Source organism: Onychomys torridus, chromosome 5, assembly GCF_903995425.1.
Source record: "Onychomys torridus chromosome 5, mOncTor1.1, whole genome shotgun sequence".
In the NCBI taxonomy this organism is placed as follows: Eukaryota; Metazoa; Chordata; class Mammalia; order Rodentia; family Cricetidae; genus Onychomys; species Onychomys torridus.
The window spans coordinates 112,028,365-112,053,724 of record NC_050447.1 but is presented as its reverse complement, the minus strand read 5'-3'; the positions used below and the strand labels follow the sequence as shown (position 1 = coordinate 112,053,724).

At 40.8% G+C, this 25,360-nt stretch overlaps 1 protein-coding gene across 2 annotated transcripts in view; it reads left to right on the top strand.

The window, feature by feature from the left end:
* Slc35b3 (solute carrier family 35 member B3) overlaps window positions 1-25,152 on the top strand; it is a 30,718-nt gene extending 5,566 nt beyond the window's left edge. The window contains exons 1-10 of one of the 2 annotated variants that reach the window (XM_036189182.1): window positions 291-321; window positions 586-873; window positions 3,568-3,689; window positions 12,872-13,026; window positions 14,382-14,489; window positions 17,193-17,290; window positions 19,629-19,721; window positions 20,127-20,238; window positions 22,151-22,220; window positions 24,567-25,152. In XM_036189182.1, the coding sequence (XP_036045075.1) occupies window positions 673-873; window positions 3,568-3,689; window positions 12,872-13,026; window positions 14,382-14,489; window positions 17,193-17,290; window positions 19,629-19,721; window positions 20,127-20,238; window positions 22,151-22,220; window positions 24,567-24,717 (1,110 nt within the window). In that variant the 5' untranslated portion in view covers window positions 291-321; window positions 586-672 and the 3' untranslated portion in view covers window positions 24,718-25,152. Of the gene's footprint in view, window positions 1-290; window positions 322-585; window positions 874-3,567; window positions 3,690-12,871; window positions 13,027-14,381; window positions 14,490-17,192; window positions 17,291-19,628; window positions 19,722-20,126; window positions 20,239-22,150; window positions 22,221-24,566 lie in introns of those variants that run through there. The other variant, XM_036189183.1, reaches the window with a different exon arrangement.
* Window positions 25,153-25,360: the final 208 nt, after the last annotated feature.

The following is a 25,360-nucleotide window of genomic DNA, read 5'->3' as shown; positions in this document are numbered from 1 at the left end:
ACATGAGGATAGGCAGTGGTAGCACATGCCTTTAACCCTAGTATTTCAGAGGCAGAAATACCTCTGGATCTCTGAGTTCAAGGCCACATTAGAAACAGCCAGGCATGGTGACACACGCCTTTAATCCCAGAAATCCAGCCTTTAATCCCAGGGAGTGGGGGCAGAAAGAGAAAGATTCTATAAGGTGTGAGGACCAGGAACTAGAAGCATTTGGCTGGTTAAGCTTTTAGGCTTCTAGCAGTAGTTCAGCTGGGACCCATTCGGATGAGGACTCAGAAGCATCCAGTCTGAGGAAACAAGACCAGCTGAGGAACTGGCGAGGTGAGGTAGCTGTGGCTTGTTCTGCTTTTCTGATCTTCCAGCATTCACCCCAATAACTGGCCTCGGGTTTGATTTTATTAATAAGACTCCTGTTAAGATTCCTACTACAGTCTTGTATTTGGTTGTTTGGGGTTGGGAGGTAACGCTGATATCCAGAGAGACTCAGCTGCGCCTGTATTTTTTATGTTGTACTTTGGATTGTTATTTGAATCTGATACTTCATAGACTATATGATTTGCCATAACTGCTTATTCCCTTTTCTAGGCTGAGCCAGCAAAGGAAAGACAGGACCTGACAGTGGAAACCAGCAAAGACAAGGTTGCAGGCCTTGAATGTGGCAAAGCAAAAACAATGGACCTCAAGTTCAACAACTCCAGGAAGTATGTCTCCATCACTGTGCCCTCCAAAACCCAGACAATGTCACCACACATCAAGTCAGTTGATGACATTGTGGTGTTGGGCATGAACCTCAGCAAGTTTAACAAGCTCACACAGTTTTTCATATGTGTTGCTGGAGTTTTTGTGTTTTACCTAATTTATGGATACTTACAGGTAAACAGTAGTCCTTTGTTTATAATAGTGTTAGTTATTTTAGCATGTGATATCCATGTTGGTTTCAACTACTTGTTTTCACCGCGGTGTTTTTATTTACAGGCTAATAGTTGACTCAGAGTTTGAGATTTTTTGTAGACCAATAGCCTCTTAAGAGGACTACTAAGAGTAAAGATCAGACTCTCCAAGTTTAGTATTTTAAGTTGGAAAGAAAGGTGACCTTGAAAGTTAAAGTTATGAAAGTAAACTTGTAAATATTGAACAAAACGTAGGTGACTGCAGCTGTGTGTCCATATCTTCAAAGACTTACTCATTTTTTATGTGTATGAGGGTTTTTTTGCATATATGTAAGCATATCACATGTGTGCCCATTGCCCAAGGAAGCCAGGGGAGGCATTGGATCCCCTGGAATTGGAGCTTATGGAGGTTGTGAGCTGCTGTGTAGATGCTAAGAAATGGACCCGGGCCATCTACCAGAGCAGCAGCCAGTGCTTTTAAGCTCTGAGCCATCTAGTCAGTCAGTCTGTCTGTCTGTCTGTCTCTCTCTCTCTCTCTCTCTCTCTCTCTCTCTCACTCACACACACACACACACACACACACACACACACACACACGTGCTGATTTTTATGAGTCAAGCATTGGTTGATGTCTAGGAACATCATTTTATAATAAAGTTGAAAATAGCATACTTTATTCCTGATTCTTGGATTTCATTGATAAAAGGTTATTTTTATTTTCTTGCATTTTGAGTGAGTCTTTCTTTGTAGCCCAGATCAACCTCATGTTCAAAATCCTGCCTCGTCCCTCCAATTCTTAGCATTATTGACACTCACCACAAAGTGTAAAAGGATATTTTTACAAAATAAGTCTGAGGAAAAAGAAAAAAAAGTTTCTGCCTTTCTCCTCTCCACTCCAAGGCGGTTTCATTGCTTTGAAACACAGCTTTCCAATCCTGAGATGGCTGAGTCATTCTTTTTCCCTGGTGCCTGTGATATTGTCCTTCTTGTTTTGTTTCTCTTCTTATCCATTTTTGCAGTAATCTTCTGTTTCTGTGAGTTTTGTTTCACTGTATCTAACATTGCAGTAGCCTGTCCAGTGTTTGCTCTGTAGCGTGAGGTGGTTGTATGCCTTTGGCCACCAGCTGGTTGGGCGAAGGTTCAGTCCATTGTGAGCATGCCTGTTTGAATGGTACCCAGTGTTACTTATGTGCATTGACTTGATACATATTTTTAACCGTTAGCAACTTAGTTTTTAATTCAACTACATCATATATGAGAACCTCAGTAATTTAAGAGGGGACATAAACTGTTGATGTTCATTAGCACCACATTTGGGTGACCTTACTTATGCATGAAAATCTCATAAAACATCTTATTGTCCATTTATCTTATAGAGAGGCATTTCATCTTTTTACATATAAGTAAAATTTTGACTTTCTTTTTTTTTTTAGTTATCCTAAAGAATGTCATGAAGAACATTATGTAAAAATAGTGTAGAATATGATTTGTAACTTGAGTCCCAGCTGGAGGGTGATTAAAAAAAAATGCAAGGTATCACATCACACAGCAGTTAGAAATAGGGAGTAGAACCTTTCTTGTTATTTTCTTCCCTTCAGAATGCGTCTGTTACAAATCACTTGGGGCAGCCAGGCGGTGGTGGCACACGCCCTTAATCCCAGCTCTTGGGAGGCAGAGCCAGGCAGATCTCTGTGAGTTCAAGGCCAGTCTGGTCCACAGAGTTAGATCCAGGACAGGCACTAAAACTACACAGAGAAACCCTGTGTCAAAAAACGGGGAAAAAAAAAAAAAAGAAAGAAAGAAAGAAAAAGAAAAACTAAATAACTTGGGTGATAGGCAGCTACTGCAAAGAGAAGTATGTAGGCACCTTGCGGTGCTTTGCAAGGCTCCAGGGACTTATGACTGAGATAGTGAAGGGATGAAGAAATGACAAACACATGGACACTGTGTGGGGCTGGGTGGACTGGGCTCTCAGATGAAGAAGCCACAGCCCCAGAAGTTCAGCATGTTTATTATACACACTTGAACAGGGAGGTGGGGTTATTACAGCTTGGACAAGGAGGCTGGGTTTACAATACACTGCTGAACAGGAAGGCAGGTTTAGCTGGTGTTGGTAGAAGTGTTCTCTGTGGGGAGCAGGCTCAGGCCATGATCGTGTCAAGGTAGGGAGAAAGCAATGGTGAACATTTTCTGTATACACTGGCAACATTCGTACTTGGAGCTAAAGAAGGCTTTACCATCCCCCCTGGGGAAGGCTTTGCCACTCCTATGTGGTTGAGGTATAGGGGTACTTGACATGGCCATGTCTGTCTCAGCAATACACATTCACTCAGGATTTCATGCTCTTGCTACATAGTCTAAATGTTATTAGCTGTGTTTTTTCTATTTGAATAATTACTAGAGTTCCATCCAAAACAAAATGTGCAAGGCTTTTAGTTACATAAAACTTTCAGATTGTAGCTTTGACTTTGTGAATACTTACATGGTTTCTGATGAAGAAGCATAAGAAGATATTGCATTTCAGTTACCTCATTGATTTTCATGCCTAAATTGTCTTAGGAAGTCTGGTGATTTGGCAGGAGTGGGGTGGAGTTGCTTGCTTTTAAACTGTGCTTAGAACAGTTGACTGAAAGTCAGTCTTCACCTTGAATTTAACAACACTCCTCGTCTTTTTCAGGAGCTGATATTTTCAATGGAAGGCTTTAGGCCCTATGGCTGGTACCTGACTTTACTGCAGTTTGCTTTTTACTCCATGTTTGGCCTAATAGAACTTCAGCTCATTCAGGACAAAAGGAGAAGGTATGTGGTGTGCTTATTGCGTCGGTTGAATGTGAAAAAATAAAGTCAGCATGCTGACTGCATGATTCTACATTTCCTGCTGATATCTAATCATGAGTTTTTATCAGTGTGAACTACTTGCTTAAAATAATCTATTTCCTTTGTGCACTGGAAAAGTAGATTCCCCCTTTTAAATACAATGTCACAAAAATGAAGTAGATCATGGGTCACTTCACGGTTAGGCACACTCCCTCAGAGAGCTCAGATACACAGTTCCATGAGTTAACCAAGGCATGCCTAGTGAAAGATTTAAAATGTGCCAATATCACACGGGGTAAGCGAAAGGCTAGTGGCAAGTTTTCTAATAGTTTTTGAAGTGTCAAGTTAATGATTTGTGGGCTGTATCCCCTGACATTGTTACAGCGTGTCTGGTAGTTGAGATCTGGATTCTTTTATTTTTTTAATGAGTTGATAGTAAGGGTTCATTTTGGCATTCTCATACGTGTCACCATAGGATGTTCTAGTTCATCCCCTCCTGCACTGTACCCCACCTGCCGAAGTAGTCCCCTTCCTGCTTTCATGCCACAAGTGTTTGTTACCCTGTACATTTCCTCCCTCTCTTCCTTCTTCCCTCTTGTCCCCTTTCTAATTTCAAGTACTTCCTCGTAAGTTTTATATGCATAAACTTAGGTACCTTAAATGGGAGAACATATGGCTGTGTCTCTGTTCCTCCCTTAGTGCATTTAACATAATGAATTCCAGCTCCACCCATTTCCTTGCAGGTGTCATGATTGCATTTCTCTTCATGGCTAAATAAAGTTCCACACCTTGTTTTCTTCATCTGTTCGTAGGTTGTTAGATGTCTAGGCTAGCGCTCTTCACTGGCAGTTGAGAATAATAAAGCGGTAGACATGGATGTGCAAACACTTCTGTGCATTTCTTTCTTTTTTTTCTTTTTCTTTTTTGGTTTTTGAAGACAGGGTTTCTCCATAGCTTTGCGCCTTTCATAGAACTCACTCTGTAGCCCAGGCAGGCCTCAAACTCACAGAGATCCACCTGCCTCTGCTTCCCGAGTGCTGGGATTAAAGGCTTGTGCCACCACCACCTGGCTACTTCTGTGCATTTCATCCTTTCAGTAGATGAGGAGTGGTATAGCTCAGCCATGTACTGTGGTGTGTTCTTCAGTTTTTTAGAAAACCCCTTACTGGTTTCCGTAGTAGTGGCACCAGTTTATATTCCCACCGCAGGGTTTAAACATTCCTCTCTCCCCACATCCTCTCCAGAAATGGTGTATTGCCATGTGTTTTCTTTATGATAACCATTGTGACTGGATTGAAGTGGAATTTCAAAGCAGATTGAATTTGCATTTCCTTGATGGCTAAGGATGTTGCCCAGGTGGCCGAATATCTTCTGGCCATTTATGTTTACTCTTGAGAATTTGTATTCAGTTTCTTAGCCCATTTCTTGACTGCATGATTTGTGTTACGGTGTTTAATGTGAGGGGGGGATATATTCTCAATATTAATCCCCTCTCTAGTGTATCGTTAGCACAGACTTTTTTTTGCCCCATTCTGTAGGCTGCCTCTTCACTCTGTTTTCTTTGCTGAGCAAAAGGTTTTTGATTTTATGTGATACAGTTTGTCTGTTCTTGGGATTCTCATGCACTTCTGGAGCACCTTTTATAATGTCACTGCCTAGGCCTGTATCTTGAAATGCTTTCCACCCAAGAGTTTGAGAGCATTAAGTCTTATATTGAGGTCTTGATCTATTTTTAATTCATTTTTATGCAGAGTGAGATATGCATCTGGTTCTACATGAGTATCTAGTTTGCCAGCACTGTTTGTTGACAGGAACTGTCTTTTCCCAACGTGTGTTTTGACACCTTTGTCAAAAATGATTTGTACATAGCTGTGGGAGTTTCTCTCTAGATCTTCTATTCTGTTGGTCTGTATCCGTTGGGGGTCCAGTGTTATATTTTTCTGTCAGTATGGCTCTATAGTAGAATTCACTATGATACCTCCAGCACTGTACTTTCTATTAGGAGTTCTTTGAGGTCCTTTGTTCTTATGATTTTTAGGATTATGTCATCTAGTGTAAAAAACTGCATTAGAGTCATGATGGGATTGTGTTAAATCTGTAGATGACTTAATAATACAGCTATTTCACAGTGTTAATTCTCACAATCCAGTGTCTCCAGTTTCTTTGTTGTCTGCAAGTATCGTTAGAGCAGTCTTCCATGGTCTCTTGGTTAAGTTTATTCCTTGGTTAGCTGTGTGTTTTGTTTTGGTTCTGTTTTAAACAGTTATAAGTGGGATTTTCCTCATTTCTTCCTTAGCAAACTTGGTTTTGGTATATAAAATTAATCAGATGAACCTTCCAGTAGAGTTTTTAAGTTCTTTAATAGGGTTGTGCTGGATACAAATAAGGATGATTTGACTTTTTTCTTTCCTATTTGTGTACCTTTTCTTTCTTCCTTTTCTCTTTCTGTTCTAACACAGAGAATATGCTCTTTTAATTTTTCAAATTGCATTGTGTATGTGAAGAAACAGTGGGAGGAAGGAGGAGAAGGCTTGAGTGTTGTGTGTGTGAGCATGTGTGAGGAGGTCTGAGAACACCTTTCAGGAGTCACTTCTGTACCTACACTGTGAGTCCTGGCTGTCACTCTTTACTGCAGGCCACCTTGCTGCCCCTCCACTTTGAGTGTAGCCTTTGCCATCTGGAGCCTTGAATTTCTTGGTGTGGATGTCTTCTGTTTGTAGTTTCTTAAGAGTTTTAATCATGAAGGGGTATAGAACTTTGTGATCTTTTCTACACCAATTGAGACAATCTTGATTTCTGTCCTTAAGATTATTTATGTAGTGTATTACATTGATTTATGTATGTTGAGTCAACTGAGGCTGGTATATCTGTTAAATCCATAGTTTCCTTGTAGATTTTTAGTTTGAATGACCTGTCTAAAGATGAGAATTGGCTATAAAATCTCCCACTCTATTGGACTCACACTAAAGTGACTTTTTATGTTTGTTAATATTCAATGAAATCATGAGCCACAGTGTTTGGTGCATATTTATTTATGATAGTTATAGCTACTGCTCAGTTGTTCCCTTTATTACTATGTGCTGACCTTCTTTATTACTTAGGTCTTAATTTGATTTCAAGTTATCAGCTACCAAAAAGCTACATCAATCTGTTTTCGGTTTCCATTTGCTTGGTAGGTTCACTTCCATCCTGTGACTCTCTCAGTCTGTGGGTATCTTCCAGAGAAATGTTTCTTGACAACATCAGCTAGAGTTAGATTTCAATATGTCAGCCAGTCTGCATCTCTTTATTGTTGAGTTGAAGTCATCATTTGAGGTCATTTATCATTGGAAATTGTTTACTTATTATCATAATTCCCTTGCTTAGATTTATTGTTTGTTCTCTCCCCCCCCCACCCCCGTTAAGTGTTTGCTGGCTTAACTGCATTGGACCTGATGAATTCTTTCTGAGCTCTCCTTTGTTGCCTGTTCCTCTCATGAAAGTTGTGCCTTATTATTATCTTGTGATTGAAACTTTTTTCATCTTCCTCTGTTTATAATATTCCTCTAAGTGTCTTCTGGAATGCTAAATTGGTGATCATGAACTGCCTTAATTTGTGCTTATCTTTAATATTTGTATTTTTAAATCAGTTTTCAAAGATAATGCTACTGAATATAGCAACTTGGTCAGCAGGCTTGAACTGTATCATTCCATGATTTCCTGGATTAAAGTTGCTGATGAGAGATCTGATGTTACTCTGAGGTGTATATCTGTATTGGCGAGCTTATGTTTTCCTCTTTCAGCTTTTAATCTTGTTTCTTTGTATTTCTGTATGCCATGGAGACATTCTTCTCTGGTCATGTCTGTTTGGGACTCTGCCCTTTTGTGTGTGGATGCCCATTTCTTTCTCTAGATTTGTGAAATTTCTGCTATGGTTTTCCAGGCTGCGTGTCTATCATTCTTAACTCAGCTTCTACCCTTGCTTGGCTCCAGAGTTCTTGGGCTTTATACCCCTTTATTGTTTTAAGTTTTATGTAGCGTTTGTCTCCTGTGCCCTCCATCCCTGAAACACTTTTTTTCCTGCTGGGTCAAGTCCCTTGGTGATGCTTTCCATTGTGTTTTTATTTGATTCATTGAGTTTTTTGTTTCCAACTTTTTTTCCCCAAAATCTCAATTTCCTTGATGATTTTCCCCCCTTGCCCAACTTCTCATCCATATTGAAGAGTTTCTCATTCCCTCCCCCAATTTTTTAACTTTTTCTATTTTTCTATTAAGTCTTGGATTTTGTCCTGCTGCTTGTATGGGTGCTCTCTAAGGTTTCTTATCATTCTTACTAATACACACTGGATGTCTCTGGCATTTTACCATTTCAGTAGTATCATTGAGTTCAGTGATTGAGTTAGGATCTTTTGAAGTCATCTCTCTCTCTCTCTCTGTCTCTGTCTCTCTCTCTCTCTCTGTGTGTGTGTGTGTGTGTGTGTGTGTGTGTGTGTGTGTGTGTGTGTGTTTCTTGTAGCTATTTACACATCTCTTGGTTTGGGTACCAATTCCATCTGGAGTTCAACCTATTGGGCAGTCTTTTCTTGAAGGCTCAATCCCTAGTACAATTCAAAAAAGTTAAAACAAACAAAACAAAACAAAACAAAACAAAAAAAACTGTGACAGCAGCAATATCAAAGGGGATATAAAATACACTTAAAAGTAAGTGCAGCTCACACATCACCAATGATATAACAAAAAATGGTAAAAGCTAATATAGGATGACTATGCTAGATTTGGAAATAGTGAATGAAATGCAATGGAAGAGGCATGGGAAGGAGGAACGATAGAGAAGAACAGGGGAAAATGTTACAGAGGGAAAGAAAAAACAAAAAAAATTAAGAGAAGAAATACCAATCAACAAAATTTTCCAATTATGAGAAAGTTCAAAAACAAATTTAGACATATGTTAGAAAAGGGAATGAAAAAATAAAAGCATGGGTTTGTTTGTTTTCTAAAATAAGGTCAAGCCAAGCATGGTGGCACACGCCTTTAATCCCAGCAGTCGGATGCAGAGGCAGGTGGATCTCTGTAAGTTCAAGGTCAGCTTCAGTCACAAACAGGACTGTTACACAGAGAAACTTCACCTCAAAACACCAAAAAAAAAAAAAAAAAAAAAATAAGTTAGAGTGTTTCTAAAAGGGATGCAGGAAAGACACAAGAGGCATGAAGGGAAAACAAGAAAGGGAAATGCTTGCCTAGTAATGGACAAACATGGGTAAGCAGCGTTAGATGATTGTATGGAGGAGGAAAGTAAAAACTAGATCTGTTTTTAATACAGTAAAGTAAAAATACTACTAAATGTGCCCAAGAAAGAAAAATTTGGGGGATGAAGAATGCAGCCATGGCCATATTCCTGTGAGTCCTGCCAGTTTCTTGCTAGCAGAGGCAAGTGGCCTTGTGGCCTGCTGTCTTTGCTGTGGTTTGTGTGGTAGTAAACAAGTCTCTGTGTTCAGTTTAGAAGCTTGTCTGTGTAGCAGAATCTCTGTAGTTGTGGCCTGGGCAGACCCTCACCCTCCTGTGACTCCTTACGTAGTATCCCCTGGCGTCACTGAAATTCTGCTTGGAAGGGGCTAATGCGTGTGCTGGGAGTGTGGCACACACAGCACTGAGCCCTCTGCAGACCAAGCTCCTGTCTGTCCTCTGTAGCCCACCTGAGTGCTCCTCACCCTCTTGGAGGGATGCCCTGTGGCTGTCAAGCAGCCTCCTGGGCCTTCAGAGTTCTCAGGTCCTACAGCAGACTCTGGCTCGTCACTGTTCCCTGTCTTTAGGCCACCCCAGGTAGAGAAGTTTTAAACAGTTGGTTCCATCAGGTTGGTACCCAGCCACTGCCCTCAGAGTGGGATTCCTCAGTCTCACCAAAACCCACTGCTGAATTGGAGGCTCTTTCTGGCCTTGTCCTGAGGGTAGAACTGCCTGGGTCTACACTAGGACTGACTTCCCTTTTGGATGAGGCTTTTACTCCAGCCCCACCCCCACCAGACAGCAGCCAGAGCTGTTTGACGTCGCTCCGTTCTTGCTGGTGTACCCACCGTCTTAAAGCAAAGTCCTTTCATACAGCTGTTTCTTCACTAAGGCATGTAGAGGCAGCTGTTTTATCTGGGAGTCTAAGGTTTCTCTCTTGTGATTGATAGAGTTTTTTGTTTGGCAGTTTCACACACACACACACACACACACACACACACACGCACGCACGCATGCACGCACGCACACTCACTCACTCACTCACTCACTCACCCCACCCTTCCTCATCTCTCTCACAGCCTGTGAGCTTCCTTCTCCCTACAAGTCCATCTCCCACATTCTAGTCTTGGTTTGGAAATCTGTGTTCCCAAATATTGGATGACCCATTTCTTTTTGTTAAATCCAGAACACTTATTTCAAAGTCTTTTAAATTAGTAACCATATAGATTTGAAAAAAAAAAAAACTTTGGTTTATTTTTAATGGCATATAAAACAAAATACAGTAATACTGTGACCATAAACAAGATAGTTGGGAATGTGGGCATGCAGTTTGGGGGTCAATGAAACATGTTCATCCTTTCATCCCATGTAGGATGCCTATATTCATATATCTGAGGGACAGTTAAAAGATAATAAAGATAATACTGACATTCTATCTTTTGTATAAATATTTAATGGCTGAAAAATCACAGCTTGTTATTTTTCTACATAATTGTTTTGAAGTGTATACATAGGTAACTATTCAATTTTAAACATTCAAATCGAGTTACACATATTTTTACTGGGAGAATCTAACAAATGTCTTTATAGATTTAATTTTATTTCCCAAATTCTATTGCTGGTAATTTTTTGCAACAGTTATAGTTAAGTACTCAAGTGTGAGAATATCATCTCTATGTTTTTTCATGCTCTAAAACTCCAAGATAAAACGTGGGTGACTAGAAAGTAAGTAAATATTGCCAACACTAATAGTGAGGGGCTGACGATCCATTATCTCTTGGAAACTGCTGCTTCAGGGTAGAAGTCAGGGTACTGCTCCTGAAGTGGAGTTTGAGGAGGAAGCATCTCCCTGTATCAGCCAGCCATATGAGATAGCCATGTGACCATAAAACATTTGAAAATAAAATAACTTGCACTTGATTTAAACATTTGATTTTGAAAGATGAATTTCTAGACTTAAAATGAGTAACTGTGAACCGAAGCCTTTTCTTTACAAGGCACATTATCTTGAAGTGTTGAGAGCTTCATCCAGCCCCAGGACTCCTTGTCTTGGGTGGACTTGACTTCTGAATCTTCTTAAGTACCACTCCTTTTAGCCTCTGCTTAGTTTTTTCTCTGCTTGGGTCTGTGTACGTGGTGCTGTGTTAGCACAAGCACCGGGGTTTAGAATGTAAAGATCATGGGAATGGGCACTGTGCCTCACTGGCTCTGTCAAGCCCTGGGGAGTCTCTGAACTCTGAGGAGTAACATCATAGCTCTGATGCTTGAAACATGGTGCTACCATCCCTCGCCGAATAACATCTTTTTAGCCATTGTCTGAGTTTGGGGTATAGGAAGTAGATGATTTTGCAATTGAAGGATTCCTTTTCAATTGCATTTTCCCCACTCTCTTTGAGAAACTGTTGGAGAATTAAATAAAATAGAAACCCAGGAATCCAGGAGGCAGGCTGATGAAATGCAGCTTCCTCATCGCCCATAAGGAAACAGGACCAGGAGGAGGGCTGACATTTTTCTGAGGTCCTGTAGCAAGTTCCTTTGGGGGTTGAGCCTCAGGACAGCTCCTGCCTACCTGTGTCCTGCTGTGGTAACCATTCCTCCTAAGTTTGCTGACTGGAATTTTTCCTTTCTGGCCACTATTGTTTCCACTCTATTTTTGAGGAAAGTTGATGACTGGTTTTTATCCTAAGGCAGGAAAGTGATGTTCCCTCCTTTGCTGACAAGGGCAATGACTGGTCAGACTCCAGGGACGCTGAGGAAATACATTGTGGTAATTGAAGGATGCCCCATGGGCAGGCCAGTTCTTGTCAGTGGATTTTAAATGTTAACTCCTACATTAGTACTTAAGTAGGAAAACTTCAAAGTTGAAAGGGTAAATAATGTATTTCAATAGAATTTTTCCAACAAATTGTTTTAGTGTGTAAATACCCATATAAAAGATGTAGAGCGTTGGGGATGTAGCTCAGTTGGTAGAGTCTGCCGAGCATGCCTAAGGCCATGGGTTCAGTCACCAGTACCGCATCCATCAGGCTTGGTGGCACATGCCTGTTATCTCAGCACTCAGGTAGTATACTAATCAGAAAGAAACTCGAGGTTTTCCTCTGTTATGTAGGGACTCTGAGGCCAGCCTGTGCTAAAGATCCTGTCTCCAAAGAAAAAATAAAAAGAAAAGAAAGAGGAAGGAAGAAAACAAAATTGGAAGAATTGTGTGCCTTTGTGCCCGATTTAAATACCAATACAAATGCCTAAATGTAGGTAGGTTACATCTAAGTACACAGCAAATTATGTGACTAATGTTTTTCATACATATGCCAGATTATTATTTTAAACAGTTAGTAACTACTCAGTGTGAGCATATACCCATACTGATGACTTTAAGTTAAAAGTTTAGAGGTTACAAAGACAGCATCAGAAACTTTACCTGAAGCTGATTATTATTATAACATGGGAAATAGAGAGGTGGTTTATAAAATATTGTAGTAACAATCATGCCTGGAGTGGTAAAGCTCGTGCGCTTTCTCTAGAGAAGTTCTTTGCCTGTTCTGGTAGTTAATGGTTTTTTTTTCCTAATGCTGAATGGAAACATTAGGAAGCAAAAGCACTTTAAAAGTTAATTTCCAACACTAATAATTGGGGCCTTTTTACCGTTGTAGAGGCCCATATTTTTTTAATCATCTCTTTTTTATGGATTAAATCAAGACAGTTTTTGTCTACACCTAGAGCTACTGTAAGAAAATCTTTGATCACCATTTATACGTCAGTTAGAATCTCAATAAGTCTCTTACTGTTATAACACACAGTTGAGATTCCTCATTGAAGGTTCAGTAAAAGTATATTGTGATTTTTTTTAATGTATATTTCCAAAAACATTAACCAGAAATAGGGAAGCACATTGTAAGCCATCATCTTTAAAGTACTATGAAACTGGGTCCCACAATGAAGGTTTTAAAAATTGTCTCTTCCAGAATACCAGGAAAAACCTACATGATAATAGCTTTTCTAACTGTGGGTACTATGGGCTTATCAAACACTTCCTTGGGCTACCTGAATTACCCCACCCAAGTCATCTTCAAGTGCTGCAAACTGATTCCAGTTATGCTAGGAGGAGTTTTTATTCAAGGTACAGTAATGGCATTTTATACTGTTTGAAGCGCACAGCTATGTTGTGGCATCTGCCATTAGGAACAACGGTCAACGTCCACAACACTGTTCTTGAGCACTCTAGACATTGTGATAGTATAGTATCTGGTAAAAATAGGGTGTCGTAAAAACACTGATATTCTCTAACATACTATAGTATTTGAGGTTCATAATTTGGACATAAGAGAGGAAAGCCAGTGTTTTGTTTTATTATTTTATCTTGGAAATATAGTGCAACCTACAGTGCCATATTCACATAGTGAAGCCCATCTGAGTGGACTCACTTCTTCCCTGAGTGGACCTACTTCTTCCCTGACTGCACCAGCTCTGATCATTTAGAGCCAAGCTGCACGGAGCTGGATGGAAAGAGGAAGCAGGTGGAGCAGCCAGCTTTGGAGCAAGCTGTTGCTTGGTCCTTGTCTTGAGGCTGTTCCCATCACTGAAGGGCTTGTACAGCCTGCTCTCAGTGTGTGCATCAAGATGCCTTCCTGGGGTTGACCTTTTACAGTCAGCCACCTCATTGGACACTTCAGGATAGTCGTTCATGTGGAAAAATTACCTCAGTCTCTATTAAAAATTCTGACTAGGCACATATTATTTCCTTAGAATCTTTACCGAAAGTTAGAATACGTTAGGCAGAGGAAAATGAGTGAATTCTCCCCTGCCTAATTGCCTTCACATAGTATTTATAAGCTGAAATGGTATTTATATAGCCAGAATCATTACTCTCTTCCCTTTGTAAACTTACAAGCTAAAGGAAAATCTATAGCCTTTTATTATACATAAGATAAAAGACATACTCATTTTTACAAATAGTTAAAATTGGGGAGTATACCCTTTACTTTTGTCAGTTTTCACAAAATTGTAGTCATGTATTGTGTAAGGAAGCTTTAGTCACCAGTAGACTGTGTATGCAAATGCTCCCATGAGATAACATTACCCAGTGACATCAAAGCCATCTCAGTCAGTGTATGTGTCCTGATGACGTCAGACAACAAGATCCCCCTCAGGTGCATTTTCAGGGCATATCCTCACCATCAGTGCATATCCTCACCATTAAGTAGTGCATGTGTGTGGTTTTGTGTTTTGTTTTTGTTTTTTGTTTTGTCGTAATAGATAAAATAAGATCTCATTTCTCTCTAACAAGATCATGTGGTGCCTGGTTTAATCTTAAACCTCCTGGGATTGCTGTGTGCCTTGATCTCAGTGTTCTTCATGATTTGAACATTAGACATGAACAGCACATCCCTATTCTGCTTGGTGAAGCACCATGATCTGACAGTAGGCTGGGTAAATATTTGCATAATGAGGCCAGCTTGCCTTTGTCTTACATAGGAAAGCGGTACAACCTTGCAGATGTGTCTGCAGCAGTGTGCATGAGCCTTGGCTTGATCTGGTTTACCCTGGCTGACAGTACAATTGCACCAAACTTTAATCTGACAGGTGAGGAATGTATTTGTATTCCTAAATTGTATAAGCATTTTTTTTGAATAAGAATTTGTAAGTTTTCACGAGGATTTTAAATGATGCTATGATGTCGATGAGTCCCATACCTAACAAGGCTTTCAGACTTTCCAAACTATAGTAAAAGTGTCAGTGCTCTAGAGATGTACCATTGTTGGAGTACATGACAAAAAGGCTCCCGGTTAACTGTCAAGAGTTAGCATGTGTGTGCTGACCTGTCCATGCACACAGTAGGTGTGGGGAAGTCACGGTGGTAACATGAATAGAGCTGTAACTCTGTAACTTAGTTTCCTCCATTGTGCTCTATGCTCTTGTCAATTAAATTTAGAGTTTTCAAAAGCCCAGTAAGTATTACAATGTGTCCAGGGATCAGAATAAGCATTAGAATCCTGTCTTTATTTTCATGACCATGCAGATGAATCAGGTTCTCAACCTGTGGGTAGTGATCCCTTTATGGGATCAAATGGACCCTTTCACAGAGGTCACATATCAGATATCTAGCATATCAGATATTTACAGTATGATCCATAACATTAGCAAAATTATGGTAATGAAGTAGCAACAAAAATAATTTTATGGTTGCAGTTACCATGACATGAAGAACTGTATTTTTAAAGGGTCACAGCCTTAGGAAGGATGAGACCCACTGAGATAAATTGCTTTGGGGTATTTGGGGCATTTACTATATACATATGGTATTTTCCTTAAGTTACTAGAAGAATTTGACTAAGGACACAGTGTCATCCCGTCATTTGTCTTCACTAAAATAGCATTTCAAGTTTCTAGATCAGAGAAACAAAACCAAGGAAACGCCTGAGAGAACAGGGAAAGCAGTACTGGAAACAACAAGCACAAGTGTAAGCAACCATTTCTACAATGAAAATAGTGGTTACATTAGCTTCACAATGGTTCTCAAGAGTCACACCAGTTAACCAGCCTGAGTTCCTGTGTTTAAATGTAAGCAGGTGGACCTCTTAGGGCAGCCTGCTCACAGCCACACTCCTGAGGGAACTTGCTGCCTCGGCTTCCGTGAAAACCTCACTGCGTGTAGTACACCTCTGAGGATTCTCTGGAAATAGCGAGGGGTTGAAAGTAGCACCGGTGTAGAACGATGACATCTGGGGTGGCTGTGTGTGCTGCTCCAAGTTGGTAGGTCAGAAAAGCAGTTCCTCCTTTTAGGAAACTCCTGTAAACGAGTAAGACAAGCCCTCCTCACTCCTTTTCAATGCCCTATCTGTTGTGCTGTTTATTAAGTAGGAAAGATAGTCTTTGTTGGAAAGAAGAGATCAGAGCTCTGTAAATCGAATCAGGCCCACTCTTGGGTAAAGGGCACCAAGGGTTAGTTGCTTTTTGTCTTACTTCATGTGGTATCACCTAAGGAAGAAGGGCTGAGAACACACACATGCAGCAGAGAGGGGACAAGAGAGAGGCGAGAGACAGCCAGGGAAGGTGTACCCCTGGACACCTGAGTCTTCTCTCTTCCTGAGTTCTGTGGGCACATTTTGAAAGAATTAGAACCTAGACATTCTTTGTGAGAGAAACTGGTGAAAACCAGTCCCCACTTTGGTTTTAGAGCAGAGGTTCTCAACCTAGAGGTCATGACCCCTTTGGGAATCGAATGACCCTTTTAAAGGGGTCACATATCAGATATCCTGCCTATTGGATATTTACATACAATTCATAACATTAACAAAATTACAGTTATGAAGTAGCAATGAAATAACTTTATGATTAGGAGTCACACATGAGGAACTGTATTAAAGGGTCACAATATTGGGAATGTTGAGACAAGAAAGCCCACAAGCCCGTGAAACCCACAGATGGAACCGTGACTCCTTTTCCTCTGGACGTGAAGCTCGGGGAAAGCCAGGCCTGTTTCATGCACACCTGCCTGCTGCTTCCCAGGAATGAGTGATATCACCCAGACCCGATACCACTGGACCTGTCACTACAGCATGGGACAACTTGATATCGTTCATGTCATCCTCGTGGATGTGAAAGGGAGGCTTGCTTGTGTGAACAGTCCCTGAGACAGCTTGTCTGGCAAGCTGACCAATCATTGAATTAGGTGTGTCGGAGGCAGCATGGATTGAGAGTTGTAGAGGTAAAAGGGTTGGGCATCCCAGTTGTTGCCCAGAACTCGAAGATGTGGCTGCACTTCTCAACAGACTACTGCAACGTGTGGAGACTGAAAATGAGGGTTGATAGAGGAGCATGTGTAGAGTTCCAGTCAGAAGCCATGCCACAGAAATGACCTTGGCAATGCCCATGTGTTCCTTTTAAATTGAACCTTTTAGAAGACATTTTGTGTGTATGATTTTTCTCTAAATGTTTGTTTTTTGTTTTTCCTCTCAAATATTTTTTCACCACCAATCCCAGTAGATCTTCTAGGAGTTTCTACACTTGTTCCTTCCATCATACAATCCAGGTTAGAAGTAGAACTTTATTTGACATGATGCTGAAGTACGGTTCTAATGGTAGCATTAGTTTATTAGTGTCTGTCTTTTTTACATTAATATCATTACCTATGTCTTTACCAAAACAAGTTATAGATCAGCATATTCAGCATTCCAGCCAAATGGGATTGACAATCTGCTTTTGACTTTTAGCTCAGTTAAACTTCTGGCCAACCTTGCTTACAGTTAATATGCTTAAAGAGGATCATTCTCTTCTTCCTTGAAGGTGTGATGCTTATCTCCCTGGCGCTGTGTGCAGATGCTGTCATTGGGAATGTTCAGGAGAAAGCTATGAAACTGCACAATGCTTCCAACTCTGAGATGGTGAGCACCCAGTGCTTCCCTGGTGTCTGGTAATGCCAGATGCATGTCTGATTTCATGGAATAGCTACAGGGTCAAAAACCAAATGTGCGTTTTAATCCACTGTATCGTTTTCGTGAACACAGTGCTAACAGTATTGTGGAAGGTTGAAAGGAGACCTGTCACTGCTAACAGCTTGTATAACTGATCAATATTTTCCTCGTTGATTTCTGCAGTCTTTTATCTGTTAAAAGACACCTCTTTGTGACATGTTTTCCTTCTGTTCGTATTTCTTTCTGTGTCACTCTCAGTGTGGAAGCATTAATTCTTATTAATCCAGCTTCTCTATTTGTTGATGGCTTCCAGCTGTGTCAAAAGGCTTTTCGCCCATGTTGCCTAGTAGTTTTATTATTTCCATTTTTATTAAGTAAATCCTGCTAAACCCCACTTCTGTTTACTAAACACCCCATCCTCCCCACTTATTTTAGATGCCTTCTGTATCTCCCATCCTCACACAGGGGTCAGAATTCTCTAGAATTGATTTTTGCCTCAGCCCACAGAAACTTGAAGAGCTGCACTCATTCCTCACTGTTAGCACTAGCCACCTTGTTCCTTTTCAAGACTACCAGTAGTTACTCCTGGACGCTCATACACTTACATAGACTAGAAACCCCCTGGGACTGGGACTGGGGTAGAGTTGAATTATAAGTTAGTTTAGGGACATGGCATCTGTATACTGCTTCTTTCAATCTAAGATCAAGGTATGACTTTACTTTTTTTCAAGTGTCTTTTTATAATATTTTATTTTTGATTGTATAATATTAGTGTATGTGTTGTGTATCTGAATGTATGAGTGTAGGTACTAGTAGGGACCAAGATTCCCCTGGAGCTGGAGTTACAGACAGTTGTGAGCCATATACCCTGAGTGCTGAGACCCTAATTTGCAATCCATCTTCTTAATTCCTGAGCTCTCTCCAGTCTCCCCAAGTATTCCTTTTAAATGTCCACTAGATTTAAAAGTATTCTTCAGATAAAATATCTTTTGCTTTTTTTATATAGGAGTGTGTGTGTGTGTGTGTGTGTGCGTGTGTGTGTGTGTGTGTGTGTGTCATTGAGAGCACACTTGCTTTGCTATTCAGATAGAACCCACTGCGTTGAAGACATAAAGGAGTATGTTTCCTATTGCTGCCTGGCCACAGCATGGGGCATTGACATCTCAGTAACAGGAACTTGAATCTTAGTAGATCTTTGCTTGGTCAGTGCCGCTACTATTCATGGCTGGGGTAAAGATGGCCTCAGAATTAAGACCGTGCAGGTCACCTAGAAACTCAAGGGAGCACACAGGACTGTAGGCTTTAAACTGAAGCCTTAGGTCGTATCCTAGGTTACTCTGTAACTCTCCTTTGGGGCAAATTACACCCTCAATTTTCAGTGTCTTTGTTTGATAGCTGGGTGATGAATGTGGGATTAAGATCGGGTTAGCTATGAGAGTCAGGGGAGTAGCCCGCATACAGGGTAGTGCAGCTAAGTGTAGCTAACCTGCAACAGGTGTTTTTTGTTAGAAGCTGGAGGTACCCTGGGTGAGAAGCTAATAAACTGGAGTCAGAAGTGAGCAGGGAAATTAAACAGTGGCAATTTTCGTACCTTTTGCAAACTCCAATATTCAGGACGCTTTTTGTGTTTTGTAAGAAGCTGTAAGGATTTTGTCATATTTATGCTTTTAGAATGATAAAATTAAAATCTGCTTAAATTTAGCAATTAATCAGTGAGTAAAATATAAACATATATGTAGGTTCCATAGGTCTGTAACACCAATTGCTAAATGGTCTTTTAATAAAAAAAAAACTCTGAGCCAGATATTGGGGTAAATGCTGAGAGATCAGAGAGACAAAGGAACAAGCCACTGCCATGTCTCACCTCTGGGGCTCCTCAGCCTGAAAAGCCTCTAGTTCCTGTCTCCACACCTTACATAATTTCCTGTCTCAGCTTTTCTAATGCTGGGATTAAAGGCGTGTGACTCCCAAATACTGGGATTAAAGGAGTCGCCACCACTGCCTGGCTTCTGTGTTTAATCTAGTGGCTTGTTCTGTCCTCTGATCTTCAGGCAAATTTATTAGGTTACACAGTGTATCACCACATAGGCCATGGATTTTTGTTATGTAATACTGTATATATTCATAGGCCACTAGAATTGGCCATTATTTCTAGAGACATCAGCCGTAGGGCAATGATAGATGAGTTTCAATGCTTTAAAAAGTTTTGGTCTGCAGCACTGAATGAGTACATTAATTGTATGGATCAAGCCCTTCAGTCCCCTTTGGGTGTGACAGTCATTTTTCTGCTCTACTTCCGCCTCCCCAGGTTTTGTATTCCTACTCCATCGGTTTTGTGTACATCTTGCTGGGACTGTCGTGCACTAGTGGGCTAGGACCTGCAGTGGCATTTTGTTCAAAGGTAAGCACTAATCACATTCTTAAAAATAAACATTTTACATTTGATAATTTTCTCTGTACAGTTTTTGCCAAGTTCAAAAAAGGCTGTTGTTGGTATAATTTGGTAATTCTTCTAATATAGCATTACAGGTTGGAAATGAAAGATCTCAGAAATGATTGATATTTAATTTTTTTATCCATTCTCTACTCTGTAAGTTAATTTTTGAGAAGTTCATAATGTACAAGTCAAGGGTTTTTCATTTCATCAATATTTTCCCATTAATAAAAACTAAATATTGTTTGCTTGACTGCATTGTGGAGTGACTTATGATTGCTCAAGAGGCTGATTCAGAGCTGTGGCTTGATGTCCTGGGCTAGCTCAGGGCGTGCTGTGTGTTTTTCTAACAGGCCGTTTTTCTCCTTGCAGAACCCTGTTCGCACCTATGGCTATGCCTTCCTCTTTTCCCTCACTGGATACTTTGGGATCTCCTTCGTTCTAGCCCTGATTAAAATCTTTGGTGCTCTGCTTGCTGTGACAGGTAGGAGACTTGCTTAGCTGAGGAAGAAAGTGCTAACATTGTGTTTCCGATGCTGTTTTACAAACAGGAGAGTATGACCTCTTCTCTAGAGAGGTACTGGTCTCCAGCTTACGCTTTGTTAGCTTGTTTTGTTTTGAGTTCTAAAGGAAATGGTGTTTGGTCTTAATTTCTTGTCGAAGATTTCCTTTTTTCCCTTTGTGCAGTGCTAAGGATAGACCTTGGCCCTCAGCATGCTGGGCACGCACTCTACCACTGAGCTGCATCCCCAGCCCTGAAGGCTTCATTTTTATGTCATATATATATATATGTTTTCATGAAAAACATTAAATACATTAGAAAAAATTTGCTGTAAAGCTATGATGGAATGAAACCCCTTCAGGGAAAGCACTACCTCCATATGTATACTTTTAATTGATTACTGAAATTCCAGTCTTCTTGCACTTAAAACATGGCAGGTGCATTTTATAGTTTGCAAGCCTTTCACTTGGACATTTCTTAACACCAGCCCCAGATCGGTTTCTCTCTTCACCAGTAATGAGTGTGTCCATGCCTGGCACTGTAGAGAACCAAAAGTTGCATTTGATGTGTTCGGAGAAATGGCAGGAGCGTGAGGAGAGCCAGTGACTGTGTAGGGCATCGCTTTCCAGAGCTGAAAATGCAAACCTGCCTCTGTGACACAGGCAGAAATTTTTTCCCTGTCAAATAAAAGGCAGAGGTAGCTAACCCAGCCCTTCCTGTGTACTAGTCACAGGATATCCAGTCATTCTGGATGTAAATCTCACCTCAATCCTAACCAGCTGGCACTGTTATTTTTCTTATTTATACTCAGATAAACTTGGGTGTGGAAAGGTTAAGTGGCTGGGGTGACCTCCTGCTAGCTTCAGGATTCCAGCAAAGCTATCTGGCTCCATACCTGCTGTCTTCACTGTGCCTCCTTGGATGGCATGGTGAGAGAGAGACTCAGTTGTTCTCAGTACCCTCCCTACCATGGCATCCTCCTGCTGTGCTGGGCAGCAGGTTGGAATCTGAGAAGATGAAAGACGTAACATCCTCTGGTGGAAACTTTCTCAGATGCTGTACTGCTCGAAACAACACATCTACCCACATTTTTCTGGCCAGAGCCCTAGGCATAGGACCACACCGAAGTGTAGGGGAGGCAGGAGCATAGGCCCAACTCAAATAGGTATCCTAAAAGCAGTCATTGCAGAGCAGGTTCTTGAGTTACTCACTCACACTTGAATGGTAAGTGCCACGAGGGCAGGCTAGTGAGACTCTGGAGACTAGTGAGAACTGAGAGAAGCTGTGTGAGGGTGGAGACCCGAATGGAGAAGTGTGTGGCTGCTCCTCTGCTTGGGCTGGGCTGGGACAGTCTCGGGCCTTACAACACAGCAGAGGTCAAAGTCTAATACCCAGAGAGGGAGTAAGTGTTAAGACAAATGTGCAGAGAGCAGAGCTGCTGGAATCGCCATCTTATTCCCAGAGGTCACCATGACTAAATACTGGGAGCCAGTGTGAGGTGCTTGCCTGGAATCTCAGAGCAGGATGGGCAAGACATGGCAGGACCTGTCTCAAAACAGCCATCCAGCCCGGACACCAGTGGACCTTTCGCTGTTTTTAAAGGCTAGCCTTGCTCTACCTGACCATTTCTCTCACAGGAAGGCCTTTTGTTGGGGCCAGCAAGCCATGGCCGCTGATGAACACTGGCTGCAGTTGTGCGTAGACATGGAGTTGGGTCAGTGCCAGTTCTCTACACAGCCACGAGCAGCATGAACTTGACTGGCTGTCGGGTGGTCGGTTGTATTGTCGCTGGCACCTTGGAGGTTCTGGACCTACAGAGCTATAAACACTTGTGGAATAAATGATTTACAGATACTGCCAAGATAGTAAGGTGCATCTAAATCTTTCCCCACAGTGACAACAGGAAGAAAAGCAATGACCATAGTCCTGTCATTTATATTCTTTGCCAAACCATTCACATTTCAGTAAGTACTTCTTAATTCAACAAGTTTCTCAAAATTTAGATACTCTATTTCATGTTTTGGCTTAAACAGCATTATTTTCTTTTACTTTGTGTTAACTTACATGTTAACGTGTACTAGCTAGCCTGTTGTCCTCTACATAGAATCCTTTTCATCCTTATTTCTTATCTATTAAATGTCTTCTGCTATTTTAAGAATCTGTATAATTTGTTACTTTGAATGTCATTTTGTATATTTAAATTGGCCAGCTAAAGCCCAGTGGAAATGTGGTCTTGTTGCAGTGTGTCTGTGTGAGAAAGGAATATATGATACAAAATAACTGATTGTGAGGTAAGTGTAATGCCATTGTGACTGGCTGTTAGTGGAGTGTGTGTCCCAGTGTAACAGAGTGGGAGCAGAGTGTGTGTGCCAGTGTGATGAAATGGGAATGGAGTGTGTATTCCAGTGTGACTGGCCGTTAGTGGGGTGTGTGTTCCACTGTGACTGGCTGGCTGTGGAATGTGTGTTCCAGTGTGACGGAATGGGAATGGAGTGTGTGTACCAGTGTGATTGTGCCTATTGGTGATATGGTGTGTGCCAGTGTGACGGAATAAGACTGGAGTGTGTGTGTACCAATGTGACTTTCTATTAGTGCATGTTTCTGATTGGAGTGAGTACCAGTGGTGTGCATGTGTTAAGTAAGGTTTTTTCTTTCTCACATACAAATATATAAATTATATGTTTAAAATTCATTCTTGTAAAAGCTTTATTTATGGACTCTTTCCACAACAATAAACAATAGAAAAGTATTCTATAAATTAGATCCTAATGATTTAATTTGTGGCTTTTTGAGAAAGTGTTGAGCAGTGTTTTTGCTATCTATTATGTGTTTGAAAGCAGTTTGTTTAAACATTATAGACCAGTAATTAGCATTTCAAACCTAGTTTACAAATACATAATTTTAAATAAATTTTAAATTTCCATCCATGTATTATAGGTCATTTGTGTCTATAGGTTACTTTTCTTTATGCATGTGATAATATATTATAGCCATTAAATTATAATGATCCTTTGCTTCCTGCAGAATGTGTCCCTGCTTATCATTTGTGTTCTACTTACTGGGACAACTAGGTAGAGTGCTGGGTTGAATGTATAATGTTGCCTTTAGTAGATAGGAATCTGGCATTTTAAGTCTAATCTTAAGTCTCTTCATAAGGATTAGACTTTCAATGTGCTAGTAGCCCTGAAGTTTAAATTACTCTCACTTTGTGTAACTTTCTTCTGTATATATTCAGCATAAACTTTTTGAGACTTTACACATGTGAACAACGTGTTTTGATCAAATACATCTCCTAGCCCCCTCCCCATTGTTATCCCAACTTCATGTACTCCCTTCTGTTAACCACTGAGTCTACTTGGTGCTGCTAGTATGTACATGGGTATAGGGCCATCCATGAGGGAACATAAGCAGCCTACCTGGGACTGTATCCCTGAAGAAAATGGACACTCCCTCCCTCAGCATCCTTCAGTGGCCAGTACTTTAGCTAGGTGGGGCTTTTGACTGCTTGTATTTTTTGTCAAGTGGGCACAATCTGGAGTCAGCTTAAAAGAGGAAATTTAAATTGAGAAATTCCTCCATCAGATTGGCCTGTAGGCAAGCCTGTGGGGCATTTTCTTGACTGGTGATTGATGTGTGAGGGCCCAGCTCACTGGGCAATGCCATCCCTGGACAGATCGTCCCGGGGTGCAAGCCAGGAGGAGCAAGCAGGTAAGCAGTGTTCTTCCATGCCCTCTGCTTCAGACCTGCCTTGAATGTTTCTGCCTTGGCTTCCCTCTGGAATGGGATTCAGGATGTATGTGTACGCCAAAGAAACTATTCTACCTCAAGTTGCTTTTGATATGTTCATTACCATAGCAATGGGAAGCAAACTGGAACAGGCTTTGTGAACCCTTCTCCTCTCCACTCAACATATGATTCTAGTACTATTATTTTAGACCTCTAATAGCAAGTGTTAGTTGATTGATTGGTTGGTTGATTGGTTGGGGTTTTTTTGTTTTGTTTTTTGGTTTTTGTCTTTTTGGTTTTTTGTTGTTGTTTATGATGATGATGATGTTTTTCCCCCAAGACAGGGCTTATCTGTGTAGCCCTGGATGTCCTAGAACTCCCTCTGTAGATCAGGTTTACCTCAAACTCAGCTGCCTCTGTCTCCCAAGGGCTGGGATTAAAGGCATGCACCACTACTGCCCAGCTAACAGCAAGTTGTTATTTGATGAAAGTTATTGTGGACTGATTACCACCACATGTCATAATTAACAGTGAAGTTTTAACTTGTTAATTTTAATATCCACCTTTTCATTTCTTTCTTTTAGGTATGTATGGTCTGGCTTGTTAGTTGTCCTTGGCATATTTCTCAATGTTTACAGCAAAAATATGGATAAAGTAAAATTGCCATCAGTGTACAATCTGATGAACAAAGCCATGGACATGAAAAAATCAAGGACATTGGCAGAGACTGTGTAGGCACTGAGATAGCCTATTTAAAATGGAACTCTAAGGGGACAGTCATTAATCAGTCCACTTTCCAAAGGCTTGTGATCAAAACCAAAGGATCTAAAGGCTGCTGTTGTGTGAGCAGCAGTTTGTGGCATCAGCCTCTGCAGAACACATGATGGACCAGCTCCGAAACAGTCCAGAGCCACACCTAGGACTTGTTTCAATACAGTCAGTATGAAGGAAAGCACTTCCTAGCAGTGTCCTGAACATTTCACTGGAAATGGACCATGTTGACAGACTGATTGGAAATCCTTCCACATGCAGCGCGGTGCTGTGTAGTAGCACACTGTTTCGTCTCCGTTCCGTTTTGGTGGTGTTATTTAAATTGCTTCTCTGTTATAAGAGTGAACCAATGATTTAAAGTCTAGAGAAAATAGAATTCATTTATAAATAAAATTATCCTGTGATTTTTTTTAATGATGTTTTAATAAAATTTATTACTAAAGGAAATGGAGATGGGAAGGCTTAACGTGCACTTTAGAACTTGGGTTTTTCACTCACAACGTAAAAAATATTTTTAAAGCATCCTCGTCTGTATGCACAGGGTGAAGTGCTTAAAAGAAATATACTAGGGTTATAGTGTGCCGTGATGTTTGTCTTTAATTTGGGT